General features: G+C 40.7%; 1 protein-coding gene across 1 annotated transcript in view; it reads left to right on the top strand.

The window, feature by feature from the left end:
• LOC143986701 (nuclear receptor coactivator 7-like) overlaps positions 1 to 23045 on the top strand; it is a 140986-nt gene that overhangs the window by 53615 nt on the left and 64326 nt on the right. Inside the window, exon 3 of the mRNA XM_077485108.1 lies at positions 19104 to 19288. Within this exon, the coding sequence (XP_077341234.1) occupies positions 19104 to 19288 (185 nt within the window). The remainder of the gene's footprint in view (positions 1 to 19103; positions 19289 to 23045) is intronic.

Here is a 23045-nt window from a genome sequence, read left to right as displayed (position 1 = left end):
TACACTCTCTAGCTTTAGTAAATAAACCCCACTCTCTCTATTTGAGTTGTTTACCATTATAAATTAAATTGAAAGTAAAATAAAATCCCATATCTGGGTTGTCCTCAGGGAAGGATTAAAGGGGAAATCTTCCAACCGGGACACAAGTTCTGGTGACCTGGGAGTTCCAAATACCTTAATTTGAAGGGATTTACTCTCACTTCTTGTTTTGGCTTAGGACAGGAAGTGAAGGTAAATCTCCCCATTGGGACACAGAGGATCCACTCTACCCAAAATAAAAATAAAAGTTTTTCCTATAGTTCAAGTATTGTAATCAAATTCTGGTTCAACCAAAATTTTCATGAGCTAAAATTATGTGAAGTTTTGTCAACACATACATTTCTTTAAAAAAAAAATGTTAATAGCTTTGTGTTGACACATAGCATTTTAGCGTAGCACTATTTTATATAAATCTGTTGTTACTATAGGATTGTCGATATCAAACTAGACACCTAGAACACTACACATTAGAAAAGTAAGGACTCCTATCCTTTGGGAGTCTGGATTGCATATATGCATAATTGTTAAAACATTACAATTATTACCAGGAGCCTATTATAATGGCCATGCCAGGCACTGCTAGCACATACCTGCTAGCATATAGGTGGCATTTACAGTAATCCAAAGGGCTTGGACAGCTGTATTTACCATGGATATCTGCTAATAATTTATGGTGACAACTCCAACTTTTTTTTATTACACAATAAAGAAGACTAAATAAAGGAGATTTACCAAAACGGAGAGTGCAAAATATGCAAAGAAGCCAATTGGCTACCAGGTTTTATTGCCAAAGCTTAATTGAACAAACTAAAGTTAGAAGCTGATTGGCTACCAAGTACAGCTGCACCAGATTCTTAGTGTTCCAGTTTTAGTAAATCTCCCCCACAGTTCTGAAAAAAGGGAGCACCAAGACAATACATGTTCACGTTTTTCAAAAAGATGCCTAAAATCCACTAATTGTCTGTTTGACATGTTCCACTGATATCCATGACCATACTCCCTTGTCAGCTGGCAGCTGGATATACACACATATTAATGCAGCTGTACTTGCAAGGTTTTGCTGACAGATAGACGAGGGAGCAGCTGCTGTTGTAATTACACTGCTTGTTTCTACTAAGAACTATAAAGAGTTGTGCATTTTCTATTTTTCAGAAGAAATGATACCGCTAAATTTGCAAACGACATGTATGAATGTATTATCAGAAAGCATTGTATAAAATATTACAGACATTGTAAAATGCTTTAGAACAGCCTTTCCCCTCCCTTTTACCCCAGAGGAACACTTGAAATAAGTCTCAGGTCTTGGGAAACCCCTGCTAAAACCAGTTCATGGAGGTCAGTGGGAAAAATGCTTCTTACAGTGGTGGCCAGTGGGAAGAAAGTAACCCTTACGAAGAGCTAAAGAGTTGGTTCTGCCAAGCTGAGTTGGCCCCAGAATTATGTAGGCAACATCAGTTGGGAAGGTCAGTAGCCTCAAGAATCAAGTCAAGAATTCCCTAGCAACATCTGAAGGAACCTCGGAGTTCCTCACAACCATGGCTGAGAAGGGTTGCTTTAGAGGGACATGTTGCTCTCTGGCAAGTGAATGTGAGCTTGTTCTGCACAAAAAAAAATCAGATTTTAATTTGAAAGAAGATAGCAAAGCATTAGAGTGGTGTTCGCAGCTGCTAAACAATGCAACACTGCAATTAGAGCAGAAGTACATTTTTGGTAAATGCTTTTAAGTGCTATTTAAATGTAATGCTTTTGTTCGGCTTCTACTGCTGCTAGGCTGGGTGCGGTAACACAATTTATGCAGCATATTAACATGCACTGTGTTGCTCATCCATGCACTATTTTTTGTAACAGTGGACCATAACACTTGCCAGTGCTTTACCATGCATTGTAGTGTGCTGCTGCACTGCAGGCAAGGTCCCCCTTCCCCTTGGCTTCCATACTGCAGGAAGTGACCTCTTGCTCCTTCCAACAGGATCCCAAGAATACAGAATAGTCTATTCATGCAATGCAATTTTTTAAATTATTTTTACAGCTGTTTGTAAAGGGGAACAGAGCACAGTGACTGAAAAAAACCTTGTTGTTTTAGTGCAAGCTCTGTTTTGTCAGCTAAGTTAATTTAGTCTTGTAGCAACACAGGCTAAAGGAGAGTGAATTCTGCATGTGCGGGTTTAGAACGTGGAAGCATGCTCACTCCTGGGATGCTGGTAGTGGGCTCCTAACAGAACTTGGGCAGAGCAGGCTGATTACCTCATTGGGAGTTTTTCTGGCAGGCTTAGGGGATGTTGTCTATGGTCTAGTGCAGGAGGCTCCAAACTTTCTAAACACGGGACCAGTTTCCTGTCCTTCAGACTTTAGGGGGGGGGGGGGGGGCTGGAATGTGGTCATTGGAAGTAGAAAAGGTCCTGATGTCAATGGGAAAAAAATGACCCATCTTTGGTGGAGGAATTGTACCCTATCATTGGTGTTATTGAGAGGATGACACTGCATAGTCTTATTTTTAGGGCTGTGGAAATTAAAGATTAATTCCTCGATTAATTGATCCATTTTTTTTATCGGTACTCACCTCTCCACCGGCTTTCGGGTCTTCAGGGAGTTCCGTTGGAGATCCGGTGATGTCACGGGCATCAACGTCACTGGACTCCTCCCCCTTCCCCAAGTGCCACGTCTGCTAATGAAGGGAAGGGGGGAGGAGTCCGGTGATTGAACGTAACGCGTACGGGATAGGAGCTACGCATGACGTTACCCACTGCTGCCCTACGGAACTAACACTATTGTCAGCTTTACATGCTGGGTTTTATCATCTTTATGTGAGTAGTTTGTGTTTGAACACAAAAAAATTAAATCTTATACTTAAGCGGTGAGCACTTAGATCTTTTCTTTCTACCCATGACCTGGCATCCTTGCTGAGATCTAAGGAGACGTGAGAGAAGTTTATGGTCCGTGTTAACCTTTTTGATACCCGCTTGCATGACCACCTGTTTGCACAGGAGTCCATGCCACAAGGTGAGAGTGATTAGTTAGACCGGATGTGGAGGGATTGTCACGCTACTGTGGAAAAAAAAATTACCTCAGTGCTACAGTTTAAATTTAAAACGTATTTGTGTGAACTGTGAAGTTAAGTCATGGATTATGGAAACTAACTAGTGTCAGGTGATTGTATATAGTGTATACCACATTTACCACTGACTAATGCAGAGTTGCAATGCAAGGAGATCAGCTAGAAGTAGTTGGATCTGTTTGCTCTTCTTGTTGTTTGTGTTTGCTGCTATCTATTGCAGACACTTATCTTCAGGGCATGCTGCATGAAAGATAATGCTAAATGTTCTCAGTCATGGGACCTATATATTTTGATTGAGTGACTTCTCTGAATAAAGCCCCATACACACGATCAGACTGTACAAACTTTCCTGTGGACTTTTGTACAAAGGGCGTTGGCCGTAAGGTTGTATTGCATACACACGATCTGACTTTTTAGGCAACAAACACGAAAGTAGTGACGTTTCAACGTACTGACGACACCTCAAAAGAGGACGTTTAATTACTCCAGCGCCACCTTTGGTCAACTTCGGTATTGTTGTCTGATCTTTTGCATTGGTTCTGAGCCTGCGTGTTTGTACTTTGTACAAAAGTCCGATGGTTTTGTGTACATACGATGGGACTTTGCTCCATTGGACTTATGTTGTCAAAGAGTTTGTCCGTTCGCACAGCCAACAAAAGTCACATAAAAACCGAAAAAATGTGTCCGATGGAGCGTACACACGGTCGGCTGTTGCTCCAAAACAGCTAATTTGCATGTTTGTTGTCAAAAAGCACGATCATGTGTACAGGCCTTTAGAAGCCTTGACTTGTATACTATATAATATGTGTCTTTACCACCTGTCACATGCTTACACAATTAAGACGTCTATGGCTCCACCTGGGAGATTCTCCCAATGCTGTCAACAGGACAGGAAGTAAGGGGAAATCATTCTAACAAATGATACCGGGCAATAAAAATGACCTGTCTGTGTATTAATTGTAAATTTTCCTTACTTTCTGCCATAGTGAGTGTTTTTACGCCCATTCATACCTACACGCGTGTGTTACCATGAGCATGTACATGGAACACTGCAAATCCAGTCTAAAGAAAACTAAATTTTTATTTAAGGCATGACATGACCTAGCTAGCATACATCAGCTGCTGGAGCCCACTCTCCATAGCACAAAATACACTTATCAGCAATAACATTGGCCACCCACCTAATATTGAGTAGTTCTCCCTTTTGCCACCATAACAGCCCTGTATTGTTGAGGCATGGATTCCACTAAACCTCTGAAGGCATGCTGTGGATGGATTGCATATCTGCCAGTCCCTGCCTAACCAGCCAAGATCCAGCTTTACTCTAAGTGAGAGCCTGCAGCAGGCCTCTCATTTATAAATGAGTAGTTATTTTTCTACGATTGCTATATGCAATTAGTGGGCCTCCAGCTGTTGCAGAACTACAAGTCCCATGAGGCATAGCAAGACTCTGACAGCCATAAGCATGAAACCCTGAGGCAGAGGCATGATGGGACTTGTAGTTTTGCAACAGCTGGAGGTCCACTAATTGCATATGCCTGCATGGTATCGCTCTGTTCTAATGTGGCCTTCATTATTGCCATGCTGTGAAAATAAGATGTTCATTATTGCCCTTATTTTGTTAACATAATGTATTTACCATATTGTAACTATAAGCCAAAATACAATTGGCTGCCAGCAAATGATTACACTTCTTAAATGTGTGTTTTGCCCTCATTCACATTGCTTGCCAGTTTTGAGAAAAAAATTGTACATTCCCATCTATCCATTGTTCTGTTCCTTTTGGCACAATTCACCATCCCAGCCAGGTGTTCTGTTATGCCAACATGGTGGATGTGTGTAGTAAATATGACCTCATTAAAAAGCATTTTGGTCTGCCTGAATAAATCGTACAAAATAAATTGAACTTTTTGAGTAAATACGAGATGTTAAAACCTAAGAAAGTGATTGTGGGTTGAATTCCTGTGTTTTAATTCTCATTCATATGGTGCTTCTGGTGTGGATTTATGGAAAATCAAGGTCCATCTTCTGACTATTTCACCAGCTTCTTATTGTGACATTGCAAGAGTAATAGGTCTTATAGATAAGTGCATCCTAAGTGGATGAACAAGTGAAATAAGTTGGTGAAGCATATCAAAAATTTTGTAGTGTAGAAGAGTTAGAGCCTCTGGCAGTTAAAATTCTGTCTGTGTGACCACTGGGGAGATTCATTGAAGTTGATTTACTAAAGGAAACAAACAGATTGATCACTTTGTAAAGATAAAGAGGTGAAGTTCTGCTGGCTCTCCCCATTCAATTATGTACAAACCAAAATACAGGCATACTCCACTTTTAAGTACACAATGGGGTTTATTTACTAAAGCTGGAAAGTGCAAAATCAGGCTCCCTTCTGCATAGGGTCGCGGGCGAGACTGGAAGTACCATTGTTTACATTCGTGAATTACTGGATTCATATGTAAGTGTGGATATTTTTATGAATAAAGTGGTTTTAATTATATTACACATTAGAGGCCCCCTTATTCTCTTTCCTTATTATTATATAACCCGGATTGGGAATTGTGGAGATTACAAGTTGGTGTCCCGGAGGTTATATTTGGGAGGAGGTGGAAGATTGCCAGCCCACCATCCCTGAAGTGTGATCCGGTTCCTAGGGACCTTGATTAGAGGTGAGAGGCTGGGGGAAACAAGGGGTGCACCATAAGCACTGAAGTGTGGAGGAACGGTGTAATCCGCACCTTTATTCACATTGCATGGTTATCATCATCCGTTGGACTGATTGCACAATTTGTATATATTGGAGTGGACTGATTTACTCGCACTTTGCACTTTGTAGCTTGTTTGGAGCAACACTATTTTTAATATTTTTATTTTTTTGATTTGATTGTGTGCTTTCCGATTTGTACTATTGCACATTTGCCCGTATTGATTTATTTATGCAATTAAATTTTACATTTGTGACATTGTTAATATTTTCTTTACACTATATCTTTTTGAGAATTAATGCACTGTATGAGGTTTTATATATGGATTAGATTTATTTATGATAAATTATATTTTGCTGAGAATTCACATTTATTAGGATCCACTTAGGATTCGCTTATTTAGGTAGCGCCACATAAAACACCCCTTATATCTATAATCTTGAGTGTAGAGAACACTTTTATATGTGAGCAGCTTTCTAAAAATAAGATCAGGTTCATCTGGCAAAAGTTGTGCGCAACAGTATTTGTCAAATTTGTACTTATCAACTAATAACAACACAAAAAGCTATCCACAACTGCTCCCAGTTAAGTCACCAACCTAATCTCAAAATATTACCCCAACTGGCCTTTTCTTCACTTTTCCCAAGACCTCCTGCTTTCTAGCTCCCTTGTTTTCTCCTTCCATGTTTACACCTAGGATTTTCTTTGGAACCCCCTACCTCGACCTGTCTGGTTATCTCCTACTCTTTCTGCCTTTAGGCAATTCCTGAAAACTCATCTCTTCAAGGAAGCCTATCTAACCTCTACCTAACAACTGTGATTCTCCAACAACTCATCTCCACATGGTTATTACTGTTTGACTCACTCACCCCTCCCTTTTAGATTTGTAAGCTGTCATAAGCAGGTCCCTCCTAACCGTCGCCTTGATTTATTTTGTAACTGTATTGCCTCCCTTTATCTTTTAAAGTGTTGTGCAAATTGTTGACATTATTCAAAACTTGAAAAATAACAGTTACATCCACCTGACCTGACTGTGAACAACAGCTGCCAAAGTCTAGACTTAAAGGCTTCAACAGCTTTTTTTCTGGGGTCCTCTGAAACCAAAACAATTGGGTACTGTCCATGATACTTTCTTTTTATTTGCACGAACATCTAAATTTTTAGGACAAGCTTTTGGGTGGTACTCCCTCTTCAAGGTCCAAGCTGTACTGCTAGGACCCTGAAGAAGGGGGTACACCACAAAAATTGGATGTTAGTCCAAATAAAAAAGTATCATGGACAGTACTCAGTTGTTTTAGTTTCAGATGACCTCAGAAGAAAAGCCGTTGAAGCTTTTAAGTCTAGTCTTGGGCAGCTATTGTTCATAGTCAGGTCAGGTGGTTGTAATTGTTGATTTTCAGTTTTGTTGCAAGTGCGCTAATACGGCCACAATCAGCTCAAGCGTCCAAGGTTCTCTGACATCTCTTTTGATTGGGTAATTTTTGCACTTTAACAGAGTTCTGTAATGAAAAAAAAGTAAACAAAAAAAATTACCATGTCACTGTTCAAATACGTCTTTTCCATCGGTGGTTTTAATTGTTTAATCCATTTGTTCAATTGTTGTTTTAGAAGCCACACATTCAGAATCCTAGAAACATCCTACAGTTCCACAAACTTTACCTTGGTATTTGTTTTGTTTTTTGTGTAATACATTAAGCTGTACAATGTCTGTTCATTAGAGCAATTAAGGAAGCTTGCCAGTCAATAAAATATTAATGCCACGAACAAAACTGACCTTAATGACTTACTCCACATCGAGCTGGCTGTAGTCTATAATGTACTACAAAAATATTAATGAGATGCATGGAGAAAAACACAAAGCTAATCGAAAAAATGTAATTAGCTGCATAACAGCAAATCATTAGGTTTACAAAATGGTTCTGTGAATTTGAATCAATCCTCAAATACATATGTTTTACTATATACAGTATGTATAATTATATATATATATATATATATATATATATATTAGGGCCGTTACTGATTACAATTTTCATGTTCGATTAATCGATTTTTTTTTTGAATTGATTAATCAACTCATTTTGATTATAACGCACATACAGATCCAACTACTTTTAGCTGATCTCCTTGCATTGCAACTCTGCATTAGTCAGTGGTAAATGTAGTATACACTATATACAATCACCTGACACTAGTTAGTTTCCACAATCCGTGACTTAACTTCACAGTTCACACAAATACGTTCAAACTGTAGCACTGACGTAATTTTTTTCCACAGTAGCGTGACAATCCCTCCACCTCCGGTCTAATCACTCTCACCTTATGGCATGGAGCCCTGTGCAAACGGGTAGTCATGCAAGCGGGTAGTAAAAAGGTTACCACGGACCATAAACTTCTCTCACGTCTCCTTAGATCTCAGCAAGGTGGCAGGTCATGGGTAGAAAGAAAAGATCTAAGTGCTCACCGCTTAAGTATAAGATTTAATTTTTGTGTTCAAACAAAATTACTCACATAAAGATGATAAAAACACAGCATGTAAAGCCGACAGTCATGTTAGTTCCGTAGGGCAGCAGCGGGTGACGTCATGCGTAGCTCCTCCCCTGTACGCGGTACATTCAATCAGAACTTCAACGTCACCGGACTCCTCCCGCCTTCCCTTTGTTAGCAGACGGAGGCACTTGGGGAAGGGGGGAGGAGTCCGGTAACGTCGATGTTCGTGACGTCACCGGATCTCCGATGGAACTCCCTGAAGACCCGGAAGCTGGCAGAGAGGAGTACCGATCAAAAGAATTTTGATCAATCAAAAAAAATTACGATTAATCGAGGAATTAATCTTTAATTTCCACAGCCCTAATATATATATATACACACACACACACATCCATCCTACAGCAATAGCAGTTTCCGTGTTCAGAAAACAGTTGAAGTCAAATCAAATGTCTGTAGTCTGCTCTGCATTGCACTGTATATTGATTTTCTTTTTTTTTTCAAAGATAATGCTGAACCATAACAAATTTAATAAAAGTAATTAGAAATATGAAGATGTAACACAATTAGAGTTTTTGCAGTGATTTGCTTTGGTAATTATGTGTGTCCTTTTCCTTTCATCTACTCAAATGTACAATTGTTGGCAAGTTACTGTAAGTTTTATTTCCTCTATATTATGTACTATCTTGTTTCATGCCACAGTAATTTATTGTGTTTTTAACATGCTTTCTTTAGTAATTTTATTTATATTTTATTAAGTACCATTTCTTTTTATCAGATAAATCTGAACTATAGGCATACCCCACTTTTAAGTACACAATGGAGTTTATTTACTAAAGCTGGAAAGTGCAAAATAAGGCTCACTTCTACATAGAAACCAATGAGCTTCCAGGTTTTATCACCAAAGCTTAATTGAACAATCTGGGGTTAGAAGCTCATTGGTTTCTATGCAGAAGGGAGCCTGCTTTTGCACTTTCCAGCTTTAGTAAATATACCCCATTGTGTACTTAAAAGTGGGGTATGTCTGTATTACATATGAATGTATCATGTTTACTATTTGCATCCAGAAGGTGGAGCACCAGGCAATCTCCTTTATCATGCAGTAGCTGCTGGGCTAGAAATATACCTGAACGATCTGCAGGGACATACCTTACACCACTGCAAAGACAGTGATGTCTTAGGCCTAATTCACACCTATGCATGTTTAGTGCTTTTTTAATTTTGCAGATTTGCACTAGTCCATTTACAGGCATACGCCACTTTTAAGTACACAATGGGGTTTATTTACTAAAGCTGGAAAGTGCAAAATCAGGCTCACTTCTGCATAGAAACCAATGAGCTTCCAGGTTTTATAACCAAAGATTTATTGAACAAGCTGGGGTTAGAAGCTCATTGGTTTCTATGCAGAATTGAGACTGATTTTGCACTTTCCAGCTTTAGTAAATAAACCCCATTGTGTACTTAAAAGCGGGGTATGCGTGTACCATGGTTTCCTATGGAACACATTCTGTAGTGCAAATCTGCAAAATGCAAAAGGTACTAAAAATGCATAGGTGGGAATCGGGCCTTAAAGGAGGCAGAAGGTTTTTTATCTTAATGCATTCTATGCATTAAGATAAAAAACCTTCTGTGTTTAGCAGCCTCCCCAGCACCCCTTAATTACCTACCTGAGCTCCTTCTCTCTCCAGCGATGTCCACGATCCCCTCAGCCATCCAGAACACTCCTCCTGATTGGCTGAAACAGAGCAGGGTTGCCATTAGGCAGAAAGTCGCAGGTTTTTACCGTGTCTTTTGCTACGTTTATTGCCGCGTTTTTGCACAGGTCAAAAGGTCAACAATGTAAAAAGCAGAAAAAACACCCGTAATTTGCTCAAAAAGAAACTCATGTACTTTTTTGAGCTTCAGGTATTTTGTTTCAGGCTACAAAATGCTCAGATGTGAACAGGGGCAATTTAAATGAATAGTATTTTGCTTGTTGGGCAGTTTTCTGTGTTTTTTTTCTGCGTTTTATGAGCGTTTTATGAGCTGAAAATGCTCAGATGTGAATGCAGCCTCAATCAAAGTCAGTCAGCCAATCAGGGGTGCGAGGGGTGGGGCCAGGTCAGGGCTCTGTGTCTGAATGGATACATCGGAGGGACCCTTCAAATAATTATTAGATCTTGGGGAATCCCTGCTAAACCAAATCAGTGGGGGTCAATGGGACAAATGCCTCTTTCACACGGGCATTTTGATTAGGTCCTTCTGACAGTTTTTCAGGCAGACCTGATCGGAAGGTCTATGCAGCCTTATGGAATGGACAGGCGGATGTAAATGGTCTTGTGTCAGTTTACACCTGCCTTCCTTTTCTGTAGACCGGATCGAAGGTAGCACCCAGCCGCCGATAGAGCTAGCACAGGTCCAGCAGGCAGAAACCGAATGGACACAGATGTCAAAATACTGACATCCGCCCCGTTCAGCTCCAATTCAGCAGGCGATCTGTGAGCAGATTCTCTGCTGTGCGGACTGGACTCCACTCCTTGTGAAAAGATCCTTACTTTATTGGCCAGTGGAAAGTAGGCTCCGCTAATGGTTGTGGCCACAATGGCACCCTTACAGACAGCTAAAAATATCACTGGTGTTATGCAGCTGGCTCTGTCAAGTGGCATTGGACCCAAGAGTAAGCAAGCACCATCAAATATGAGGTGAATAAGCCACAGCTCAAGGAAGCCCTGGAAACCTCTGGAGGAACCTTTGGGTTCCATGGAACTCTGGTTGAGAATGGCTGTTCTAGAATATATAAGGTTATTACAGCAAAGTAACATGCAAAGTGCAGTAGCAGCCCATCAGGAAACAACAGACAATAAGTGAAATCTTGTGTTTTCTGTGCATATGAACATAGTTTGTACAATATCTATATTTTTTCTGTATTGTAAAATTACACTATAGAAACTATTTTGGTTAACCTTACAATACTCAGAAGAAATTAAAAGATCACTTAACACCCTACACCCTGCAGAGGTTCAGGGCTTTTCATTCTTTCTATAGGGCTTACGGAATGGATCAGAGCAATTAAGATTAATTAGAATCATCACTCTAATCTATCCCAGAAGCCCTACAGAAAAAAGGGAAACAAGTATGGGGCTTCTAAATCCCCTGACCACTACAGTGTGTGTGGGCACTGGCAGCCAGCGTGTTTACCTATTCATTTTTTTTCTGAAAAGGTGAACTAACCCTTAAGGCCCCTTTTACGTGACCATTCCCATCAGGTCCACATGTCAGTTTTTCAGACTTGATCAAAGGGACCATTCAACCTTGATAGAATGGTGGGTGTAAACAAACTTGTGTCCGTGTACACCGGTCTGCTTTCAATCCGATCTGGTCCGCTAAAAACAAGCAGAAGGGGATCCGTCCTGCTTTGTGTAGGCGGATCGGATCTGAGGTAGTCGGGTGTAAAAGGACAGTGGAGTCCATTTACACCCAGTTGCCCATAGACCAGAGTAGGCTCTGTCCGTGTCCACTCTGCACTAACTGAGCGGGCACGGACCTGTCATACGCCCACTCTGCACAGATCAGCATGTTATCAGTAGACAGATCCCCTGCTGATCAAAACGGAGTCTGACCCATCTGAAAGGGACCTTAAAGGGAAGGTAAACACTAACAATGGACTTCTTTTATGTACTCCCCTTTGGTCTGTAAGGCTACATTCACATGCAGTTTAGCAGTGGCCAGGGGCAGCAGCAGCAAATCAATGACCAGTAGTGTTTACATGTAGACGAATTATCTGAGCACCTGCATGTGTATAGAGGCCCTGACTGACCATTGACACAGCCAGTGTGCATCCAGAATCTGCATCTCTGTGGAGTTTTGGTTGCGCACAAACTGGCTGCAGCTAAATAGACAGTCTGCATACAGCCATTTATCCACCTATGAATGGAGAAAGCTATCCGCTACTAAACTGCCACGTGTATGTAGCCTAAAATTTACAATTGAAAGCATTTCAAGGGATGTCACTTTGACTCTCAACCACGGCACGACCTGCTTTGAGCTTGCATGTTCTCCCTGTGCCTGTGTAGGCTTCCTCTGGGTATTCCAGTTTCCTCCCACACCCCAAAGACATGCTGGTAGGTTAGTTGGCTCCTGTCTAAATTGATCCTAGTATGTGTATGTATGAATGGGGGGGACGTTAGATTGTAAGCTCCTTGAGTGCAGGGCATGATGTGAATGTACATGAGAGTGCAAAAAAAACGATTGATGTTGTCTGAAATTCAAAGCTGTCCGGTGTCCTCTGCACATTTCCTGTGTTGCATTAAATAGTACTTAGCCCTCCTAGTTTTTATCTTGGACTACAGAATGGTTATCACGCAACAGGATTTGGAAGCAGAATGCATTTCTGGCAGATGAACAGGATTTGTTTTGTACTTATAAGGTCTTTAAAGGGATAAAACATGGGAAAAGTGCATGTGTTGCAGAAATATTCTATTTTGTTTTTGTCTTGAAATACACTATAATGTAAACCTGGACCTAAAGGGTGCATAGAGCAAAATTTCTCAATGTACATGAATGCCCAGTGTAAAATTTGCTTTGCTGCATGCTTAGAGGAACAATTCCTTCTGTGTCTAATAGGCATTGCCACTGAAGTGGGTGGTAGTGGGTCTCCTGGCCTCCCTATCGGGAGAGCACTCATGGCCTACCCAGCTCAAGAGACATCAGGTTTCAGATGGCCTTTCATCTCCAATATTATGATGAAGACTCAAAGGAAGTTAAGATAAAAAAAAATAAAGAGGCATAAATCTTTCATAAGAAAGCCTGCAGTTATACTGATTATAATAGTCATGTTCCTGCATAAGCTTTCCTTTGACTTGTTCTTTTTAAATAACTTGTGTACTCCATCTAAACCTTCCTTTTTGTATGCTGTATAATTTTTGTTGGTGGAGTTCTGTGGTTAAAAAAAAATACAGCAGGAGCAATTTTTCCTGCATTGAGACCCATTCAAAATGCTGTAAGTGCACCTCAATGCACAAAAAAGCTTGTTGCAGTGAATAGTAATTGGCAAGTCTTACCAAGATTCTCATTTGACTGAGCTTGACTGAGCGATGGGCAATGAAGTTCCTTAATTCTAATCCACTCTAATGTTGCTCTGTAAAAAAATGTTAAGTGTTACTGTCAGATTCCTGTTTAAGGCAGGGCAAAAGGGGTAGCTGCCCTGGGCCCAATCATTGTTGTGGGGCCCATAGCAGCTGCCTCATACTTGCCAACCATACTAGTACCCTTGTCCTTTTAAGTTTTAGTAATGTGCTGTATCTCGATTTCTCAGTGTGAAGTTCTGTTACCAATGCTGCCTAGCTTTGCCCTATTGTCATGTGCAGGTGACCCACCCCCAGACCCTGTGTTTACATTAAATAACCGTCATTGATATGTAAATAGCAGTGGCATTAATATGTAAATGGATATGAACCAGTGGCATTGATATGTAAATAGAGGTGGCATTTGTGTGTATATAATGCTCCCCTGAGGTCATATCCACCATTACCTCTGCTGAATGCAATTAATGGCACTGTTGTATAACTGCTAAAGGGCAGTACGTTTCTGTGGTGTCAGGAAAGTGATTTTAAATGTGGTCATGTGGTAGTGGTCAGTGTAAACCCCCATTACATTAGTGGTCAGTGTAAATCCCCATTACATTGGTGGCCAGTATAGAAGCTCCTCTTTATATTGGTAATCAGTAACAAATTCAAACTTGCATTTGTGGTCATTTTCAAATCCTCCCTTAAATTAGTGGTCCATGTAGAAGCTCCCTTTAAAATGCCCCCCCCCCCTTTACATGGATAGTCAGTGTAGAAACCCCCATTTATTGGTTGTTAGTGTAAATTCTCCATTACATTAGTGATCAGTGTACACTTCCCTTTACATTGGTGCTAAGCGCAGAATTACTTTCATAATGGTGATCGGTGTAAATCCCCCCTAACATTGGTGGTCAGTGTAAACTCCCCATTACATTGGGGTACAGTGCACTGCCTCCTAACTAATCCCACCCCCCTTCCACTGCCACTGATCCCATCAACCCCCCCAGCATTGCCATTGATCACACCTCCTCCCCCAGCATTGCCACTGATCCCAGAGTCCTGGGATCCCTAGGAGTTTTCTGTCTATTGATGGGTCCCCTCACCTCCACAGTCCATGGTGTGTAGGCAGTGAGAAGATCATGTGTAGTTAACTTTAGCAACCAATCAGCGAGTAGTAATGATGTGCACTAACCTCTTGCAACCAATCATTGAACAGTAAGGATATGCAGCAACCTCTAGCAACCAATCAGTGAGCAGTAATAATGTGCAGTAACCTCCAGCAACCGATCAGTGAGCAGTACAGTATTGATGTACAGTCTTAGATCTCTCACAGGCCAAAACATTTTTTTTTATTTGTATTGGGTTCCATCTATCTTGTCTATAATCCTGACCATTCCTCCAGTCTATACCATTAAAATGTCCCCCCCATAACATTCTACCACCACCATGTTTCACAGTGGGTACTTTTGGGGGTTATGAGGGGGGTTCCTGCAGCATATAATGCATTAAGATAAATAAGAAAATCTTCTGCCTTTAGAACCACTTTAATGCATTTTCTGCATTAAGGTAAAAAAAATGTCCTAGTAATTATATTGCCCCCTTACCCTCCTGTATACTTACCTGAGTCCTATCTAGATCCAGTGCTGTGCCGTCTGCAGTGGCTCTCTTCTATCTAATTGCTCACAGAGGCAGCAGTGGGAGCCATTGGCTCTCACTGCTGTTAACCGAATACTGTGAGCAGAGAGTCAATAGATGCACACAGCCCAGCTTGGGGTCACAGGCAAGTGCACCACTTCCTTTGGTAGCGCACTGAGAAGAGGAGGAGCCTGGAGAACCTGTGGGGGAACCCAGAAGAGGAGATTTGGACCCACTCTGTGCAAAACCATTGCACAGAGCAGGTAAGTATAACATGTTGTTATTTGAAAAAATAAAAATAAACATTAGGCTTTACAAACGCCTTAGGTCCGGTTCACACTAGTGCGATGCCAGACATCGCATGTGAATCACACCGCACTGCTAAATAAAAATAAACATTAGGCTTTACAAATGCCTTGGGGCCGGTTCACACTAGTGCGATGCCAGACATCGCATGTGCATCACACCGCACTGCTGTGCAGATCAAATGCGATGTCTGTCTGATGCGCATTCAGCCATACAAATTGTATGGCTGAATTTGCATCGGATTCAGACCAAACTTGTGCAGGACCCTTTTTTTTTGTCCACACTGGAATCGGATTGCATGGGTGTTCACACACAAATCGTACTGCATTTTAAAAACTGATTGTAGGGTGTAGTTAACTTAACATACCCTCCGCATTCAGTTCGCATGAACAGGTTGCGATTTTGATGCGTTGCAAATTTTCTGAGAATTCGCTGTGAATTGGCACGCATCTAGCGTGAACCGGCCCTTAAAGCCAAAAGCAAAAATGTATTATATTGCAGCTTACCGATTCTTAAGCCTCGTACACACAATACGAAAATCAGATGGAAAAATTTGTAAAATGAGCTGTCTGCGGATTTTCGGATCATTACTAGGGTGCATTCGACAGCCGATTTGACTTTTTCTTCAGACAAAAGCTGGATGTGCAGGCTATAACATTTTTGTTGGATGTGAACTCAATGTCTGATTTTCGGATGGTCAGTAAAGAAATTGTCACACAAAAGTTGAAAGTACAAACACGCATGATCGGAATCGAGGAATGAGCCTGAAAAGAGTTCGGTCTTGTAAACTACTGTACGTAATCTAGAATTAACATTCGTGATGCAGCAATTGTAAAGTCTCGAAATGCAGCGCACATTTTCATCTTCATTAATGGGATAATAATGAAGCTGCATTGCTGGTAATACTGATGTAGTTATGCCAAACGTATTTTAAAAGGCATTTGTTTTGTAGTGACATAAATAATATTAATATTATGGTTGTTGTGTGATTTTTTTTTTTGGGCAAGTTACCACAACACCATTTATCCCTGAGTTTTTAAGATCAAAGATACAACTTCCATTGTGTTGTTTTTAATGTAACTGTTATTTGAAGAAAAACACATAGCCAAGTATTATTATCCACAATTTGCTCACCAAACTTCTACTAACACGAAATTATGAAGGGGCCCAAAGGGTGGCACTTGAGAAATGAACTTCCTCTTTATACTCTCGTAGTACGTCACTACATTTGTGTTTTTCGAATGACAATTTGGGGATAGTTAGACAAAATCCTGCACACGCATTTGACAAAAATCAGACGTTCAGTCATCCAACAATCAGACCGTGTTTACGAGGCTTCATATGTGGTGACTGCATCTGTTTTCCTTTTTAGCCATTTTTCGTTTATTTTCACCTGGTGATTCGGACAGTAAGTGGTATTTTTCAGATATAGGCGGCCCCCGGGTTACAAACATCTGACTTACAAAATAAAGGAACCAAAAGGAAAATGGAAAACTTTTAATACAGTTTTGATACACCAGGACAACACATCTGGCATTTCCTATTACTACAAATATCCGCATCACTGGGACATGCTCACTCATGTAATGCACATGTGTAAAATTCAGTGGCGGCTCATTCATAGGGGGTGCAGAGGGGCGCCGCACCCCCTAATACATGTACCCGGCCCATTAATCTATATGCAGGGTGCCAGATGCGTGGATTTCAATGTTTTTTTTTTTGAAGCACATGATTAGAGCCTGAGGCTCTAATTGTCTTCAAAAAGGGGTGGGCTTGGGGCGCAGATCACTGTGCCCTCACCCTACCCAGTTGTGTGACAATAGTGATTTAAAATTCACCATTGTCTTCCTCATTCTCCTCTCCACCAATCAGGAAGGAAGTTTTAGGATTCCCGGCCTATTGGGGTCTCAGGACCCAGTTCCTGTTCAGCCAAAAGGAGAAGCAATGGCCCTGGAGTGAGGAGTAGAAGCCAGGAGTAGCAGCCCTACCCTGGATGGAGCCTTGTTATCTGCCTCCTACGGTAAGGAGGCCTCAAATCGCCTGTCTCCCTCGGGCGGCTGCCGCTGCCTTCCCACCTGTCTCTCACAGGGGGGAATCATTGCCTTTGTGTCCTTTTCGCGGGGGGGGGGGGCATTGCTTTTCCTGATGTCTGAACATATGTACTTTGTTAATACAAATGAGACTTTTGCATTATTTTTGAATTTAATATATTTATGTGAAAAGAGTTTTGTGAAGACCTACAGTGTGGTTGATACACACATTGTATGAAAAATAATTCATCTTATCAACATGATTACCAGGCCGGATGTGGAATTATTAGTAGCAAGCTGTTTTAATGTATGACTGAAAAGGAAGATAGATTACAAAGTGAATCATTAATTGCTGACAGATGCTTGCATGTGATTTATAAATATTATGGGATGTGATATTTGGTTATATTAGCTAGACATTCTGTTCAATACCCGCATTGTATTCAATGCCAGCCAGCAGACAGGGCACAATATCATAAAGGTGAGTCACCTATACCAGTAGTCTTTTTCTGGAAACAAGAACAAAAGACATTGTGTTCCTTAAGGGCAACTGTATAATCGGACACCTTTCCTACCAACAAAAAATAGGATCAGCTGAGCATGCTTATTTATGGTTTTGGAAGTGGAAGTGGAAGACATGCGTAGGTCTCGTCCTCCACAACATTTGATCATAGGAAAACTAGGGTTATTGGGTTAGAAGGTTTCAGAAATCTGTAGGGATGTCATTGTAGCTCTGAATGAGGATGATCACCGTATCTAGGTAATATTTGCCAAATCAGTTGACAGTTATCACATGTCTTGGGCTCTTCTAAATGCATGTTTAGGTACAGGGAGCCACAACAAGCACTTTCACTTACTTCTCCACACCCTGCAGCCTCTCCTTCATGATGCTCCGACAGCTGGATGCCCTCTGATGTCATTAAGACCAATGCACAGCCCATAGCCTAAAGCCCTGCATTGGATGCAAGGACCTTGAGTGACAGTCAACTGCAAGAACATAGGGGAGAAGAGGAGATCACCACCTGCTAGGAGAAGTAAAACTACTCATTGTGGCCCTAGACCTAAACAAGCATTTAACCCTTGTTAACGCGTCGAAACGCATCTGGCATTTGGGATATAGACATATATTTACAGTACACCATCAAATCAGAACATCTTTTATTCTTCTACTATGTGTCCACTCTTATTTTTTACTCGCATTCCCTTCACAAGTGTTGCTGTATTGTCACATGTCCATAGGTGAAATGTTTGAATGTATAATTGATCAAATGAGACCACTATGTGGCGCCAAGTCTGATATACTTTGATGTACCCTTGATGCCTATATTGCACAGGCACATACTTATGTGTTTGTGAACAATTATGAAACAATGTTTATTATAACGTCTTTCTCTATGTGGCTTCTGTTTTACCCTAGTCACCTTCATTTTGTCTATGGCCTCATCTAAAGTCCTAAACGTCCTAGTATATTAACCCTTGTAGTATGGGGGCTACCTTACTGCACGGGGGAGATTTTTGTACTTCCTGGAAACAGGCTTTAATAGTTGTTGGTGCAAATCTAACAAACAAAACTAACAAAACGCAATTTCATGATTAACGTAAACATGCATTTTTAATTGTTACACAATTAATCTAAAATCTCCTATGGAGACGAGCTGTATATTCATTATTTAATGGTTGTCTTCTATGTTGGTAAGGTTCTTTTTTGAGGCATTTGCTTCCTCAGCAGTTCAGATACTAAGGTTCTCCTACCCGGCTATGTTATAAACCTCATAGAATAATTAGCTTCCTCTCTGACCTTTTGTAGACTGAAGAGGAAGAAAACAGGAAAACAGAATGCAGAGCTCACTTCTGCTGCTGCTTCTAATAAAGATGATCCTTTGAAAGTCATTCTGGGAAAAACGCCTGAAAAAGCTTCTGATGAAGAAAAGAAAAAGAAAAGAGGCCAAGGAAAGCAGCTCAGACGCAATGAAATCAAAAGAAATCACACAGGTGAGTAATCCTTGTCCTCTACATTTTAGTAGTTGGGTAAATTGATTGATAACTATAAGAAAAAAAAAAAGAGTCTGTCTTGCCTAAAACTACTGATAGGATCATTGCTTCCATCTTCTAGACTGTCCTGAAATAGACAGCTGTAGTTGACCATTCCAATGTTTATTTCTTCAGGATTCTTGGCGTGACATATTGACATGAGGTCAAGGTAGTCAGTTATCTCTAGCAACTATTTTCTTTAGTAATTTACCAAGTGTAAGGACTTTAGCATTAAATAGTAGTGGCAGTCATTATGTGAAACCAATAGTCAACTTCTAATGCTGGCCATACACTAAAGCACATGCATCAAACACAAGGCCCATGGGCTGAATCTGGCCCTCCAGCTGTGGCACTGCCCTTGTCTTCACCCCCCACCTTGTCTTAGCAGTTGGTAGCAGAGAGGAGGACAGAACTCTTCTTCAAGATCCTGTGCTTCTCTGTGAAGCCACAGAGAGATTCGTCTCTGCTCCTGTCTCAGCAGTTGGCAGTAGAGGACGGAACTTCTCCTCCAGATGTATGCAGAATTGAGCCTGATTTTGAACTTTTCAGCTTTAGTAAATAAACCCCATCATGTACTTAAAAGTGGGGTATGCCTGTAATGTGTTTTGCCAGTTTAATGATATCTAGCAAACACGGCAACTCCTAAATTAACAAACAAAATTTACCCTAATCCGTGACCTACTCGGCTTTTACGTTGACACAGGGCCAAAGCTGTTTGGCCACACTTCTCCTGAGGATCACTGTAATGCTTAGTTCTGCTCTCCTGTGACCCAGATTCAACCGACGATGGGCTAAAGCCTGCTGTCAGCTGATGCCACAGAGTCGGTCCATTCTCTGCAGTGATCCATACAATAATGTCAGAATCTGCCCAGCTTCCTCGCCGGAAGCTGGCTCAGCCACTCTGAGATCATCTGAGAGCCTGAGCCAGCTGTTGCCACTCCTCCACAGTCTAATGATCCATTGAGTGCTGGAGGGGGAGAGCACAGAGCAGTGACTGACAGTCACCGCTGTGTGCTCAGAACAGACCTGAGAACTGAGCAGTCACAGGTCTGTGATCACTCAGTTCTTGGAGTAAAGCCAGCGGAGGACGGCTGCAACATCAGATCCAGCCATCTAAATGAGTATGACTATTTGATTTTTGGGTCAAAAACTGAGTAGGTAGGCTGAGCTTCCTGCTGTACTCATTTACAGTTTCATTTTTTTATTTATCTCCGGAGCATGTCTAAATTTAAAATCTGGTTGCATTTCCCTTTTTTGCTTTGTTTTTTTTCATGTCCAGCTTTCATAATTCTTTCAGTATGATGATCTACTGTATTTATTTGTTGTTTTATTTTTTAGAGTAGCAGGCCTATGTAGAAACCTACAGCAGCCATTGATCTGATCACAGTAAACTGATTGATTCCTCTGGTCACTAAACTTTGCTCTGCTTTATCAAACTCTGCTTTGTTATACTAGTAAAAGTCGAAAAGCAAACATGTATTCAGGGTTGTTGTGTAAAGCATTCACTGATCAAAGAAGCACGGAAATCACAGTAAGAACCCATAAACACTATACAACTTTTGTTATCTGATTTCCTTTAGATTTAAAAAAAAAAAACGTAGTGCAAGGGCCTGCCTGATTGCATACAAATTGAAACTCTAATGCTGCGTACACACGATTGGAATTTCCGACAACAAATGTTCGATGTGAGCTTGTTATTGGAAATTCTGACCATGTGTAGGCTCCATCGGACATTTGCTGTCGGAATTTCCGACAACAGATGTTTGAGAGCTGTACCCCAAATTTCTAACAACAAAATCCGTTGTCGTAAATTCCGATTGTGTGTACACAATTCCAACACGCCAAATTCCACGCATGCTCGGAATTAAGCAGAAGAGTCAGTCTGGCTATTGAACTTAATTTTAATCGGCTTGTCGGATGTGTACGTCAGCGCGTTCTTGGTGATCAGAATTTCCAACAACATTTGTGCGACCGTGTGTATGCAAGACAAGTTTGAGCCAACATCTGTCGGAAAAAAATCCACGGTTTGGTTGGCGGAATGTCTGATCGTGTGTATGCGGCATTAAGGTTTTACCTCATATTATATGGTTTTGGGAAATCCAAAGGACAAAATCTACAGAAAATTGTACCCAGTTTAAGAAATCTATAAATAAGTTACAGTAGTACCTTGGATTACCTTACCTTGGATTATGAGCATAATCCATTCCAGAAGCATGCTTGTAATCTAAAGCACTCATATATCAAGGCGAGTTTCCCATAGAAATCAATGGAAACTCAGATAATTTGTTCCAGTGTCACTGCTAGCGTATGCAGTACAGAATGTGGCCAGAGGTGGGGGCGCCGGAGACACTCTAAAACACTAAGAGATGCTTGGGGACCGCTCGACAACACTCGGGAGCTGAGTTTTTTTTTTTTTAAACCGCTCGTATTGCGAAACGCTTGTAAACCACATACTCGCAATCAGAGGTTTTACTTTATAAAAGTTTTGAGTCTCATGTATAAAAAAGTTGCCAGTAGTAGCCAAGCAAATGCCAACCTGTAGAAGAATAATGGCAGCAGCACTGAGAGGTGATTCTAAAGGTGGTCATAAAACTAATATGCAGAACAGACATATAATAATAATTATTACTATACTTTTATGGGTATACAACCACTTGAGAACAATGAGGTTGATTTACTAAAGGAAAATGGACTGTGCACTTTGCAAAGAGCAGTTGCTCCAGAGCTTAGTACAGTAAATGAGAAGAAGCTCTGCTGACTTCTATCATCCAATCAAAAATGTTCTTTTCTATTTTCCTTGCACGTGATTGAATATTGTTTGCAAAGTGAAGCTTTACTTCATTCACTAAGCTCTGGAGCACCCGCCCTTGCAGAGTGCAACCGCACTTTGACTTTCTGCCCAAAACCTCACAGAGAGAGTTTGAGACGCAGCTATACCTAAAGATTAAAATCCGGGCTTTTTCTGTGCCCAGGGAACCAGAAGTGGTACATACAGTTGGTTCTAGGAGTAAATGGTTGTATGTAGCTACAGGTAAACACTGATTTTTTGCTTATATCTGCGCTTGCAGATATGACATATTTATATGTGACAATGGGAACGTTCTGCATTTGGGAAATATATTGTACGTGCACGTGTTTATAAACACAAGTGCACAGAGGTATTGGTGCTTATCTGGGTATAACTGGGTACAGCCATTCACTTCTAACTAACAGGGGTTCCTCTGATTGGCTCCTGATCAAGCGATCATTATCACAGACAATCACGATTATCACGTGGGTTTGTTTATAGGCAGACTTGCTGGCTGAGCTTTTACTGTGTCACGCACAGAGAGAGGCACATTGGCAGATACAGCTGGCAGACTGCATATACCCCAGCGAAATACAGTTATAGTGATAAAGTAATTTAAAAAATAGATTTATCTCTGTTTTGTATAAAATATTGAAGAATGTATTTTTAAAAAAAATAGTTCTATTCTATTTATTAGCCAATAATAATAATAAAAAAATAAACAGAGCAAACTATTTGTTAAATTAGTGTAGCAAATGTAAATCAATGTATAAAATATTTAGGCAGACAAATATAGTGAATCCGGAAAGTATTCACAGCGCTTCACTTTTTCCACATTTTGTTATGTTACAGCCTTATTCCAAAAAGGATACATTAATTATTTTCCACAATATTCCATAATGACAATGTGAAAGAAGTTTGTTTGAAATC

The sequence above is a fragment of the Lithobates pipiens genome, unplaced genomic scaffold, assembly GCF_037356315.1.
Source record: "Lithobates pipiens isolate NorthernLeopardFrog02 unplaced genomic scaffold, aLitPip1_a1.2 Scaffold_18, whole genome shotgun sequence".
Classification (NCBI taxonomy): Eukaryota; Metazoa; Chordata; class Amphibia; order Anura; family Ranidae; genus Lithobates; species Lithobates pipiens.
The sequence above is the reverse complement of the archived record's forward strand: the minus strand, read 5'-3'. Positions and strand labels throughout refer to the sequence as shown.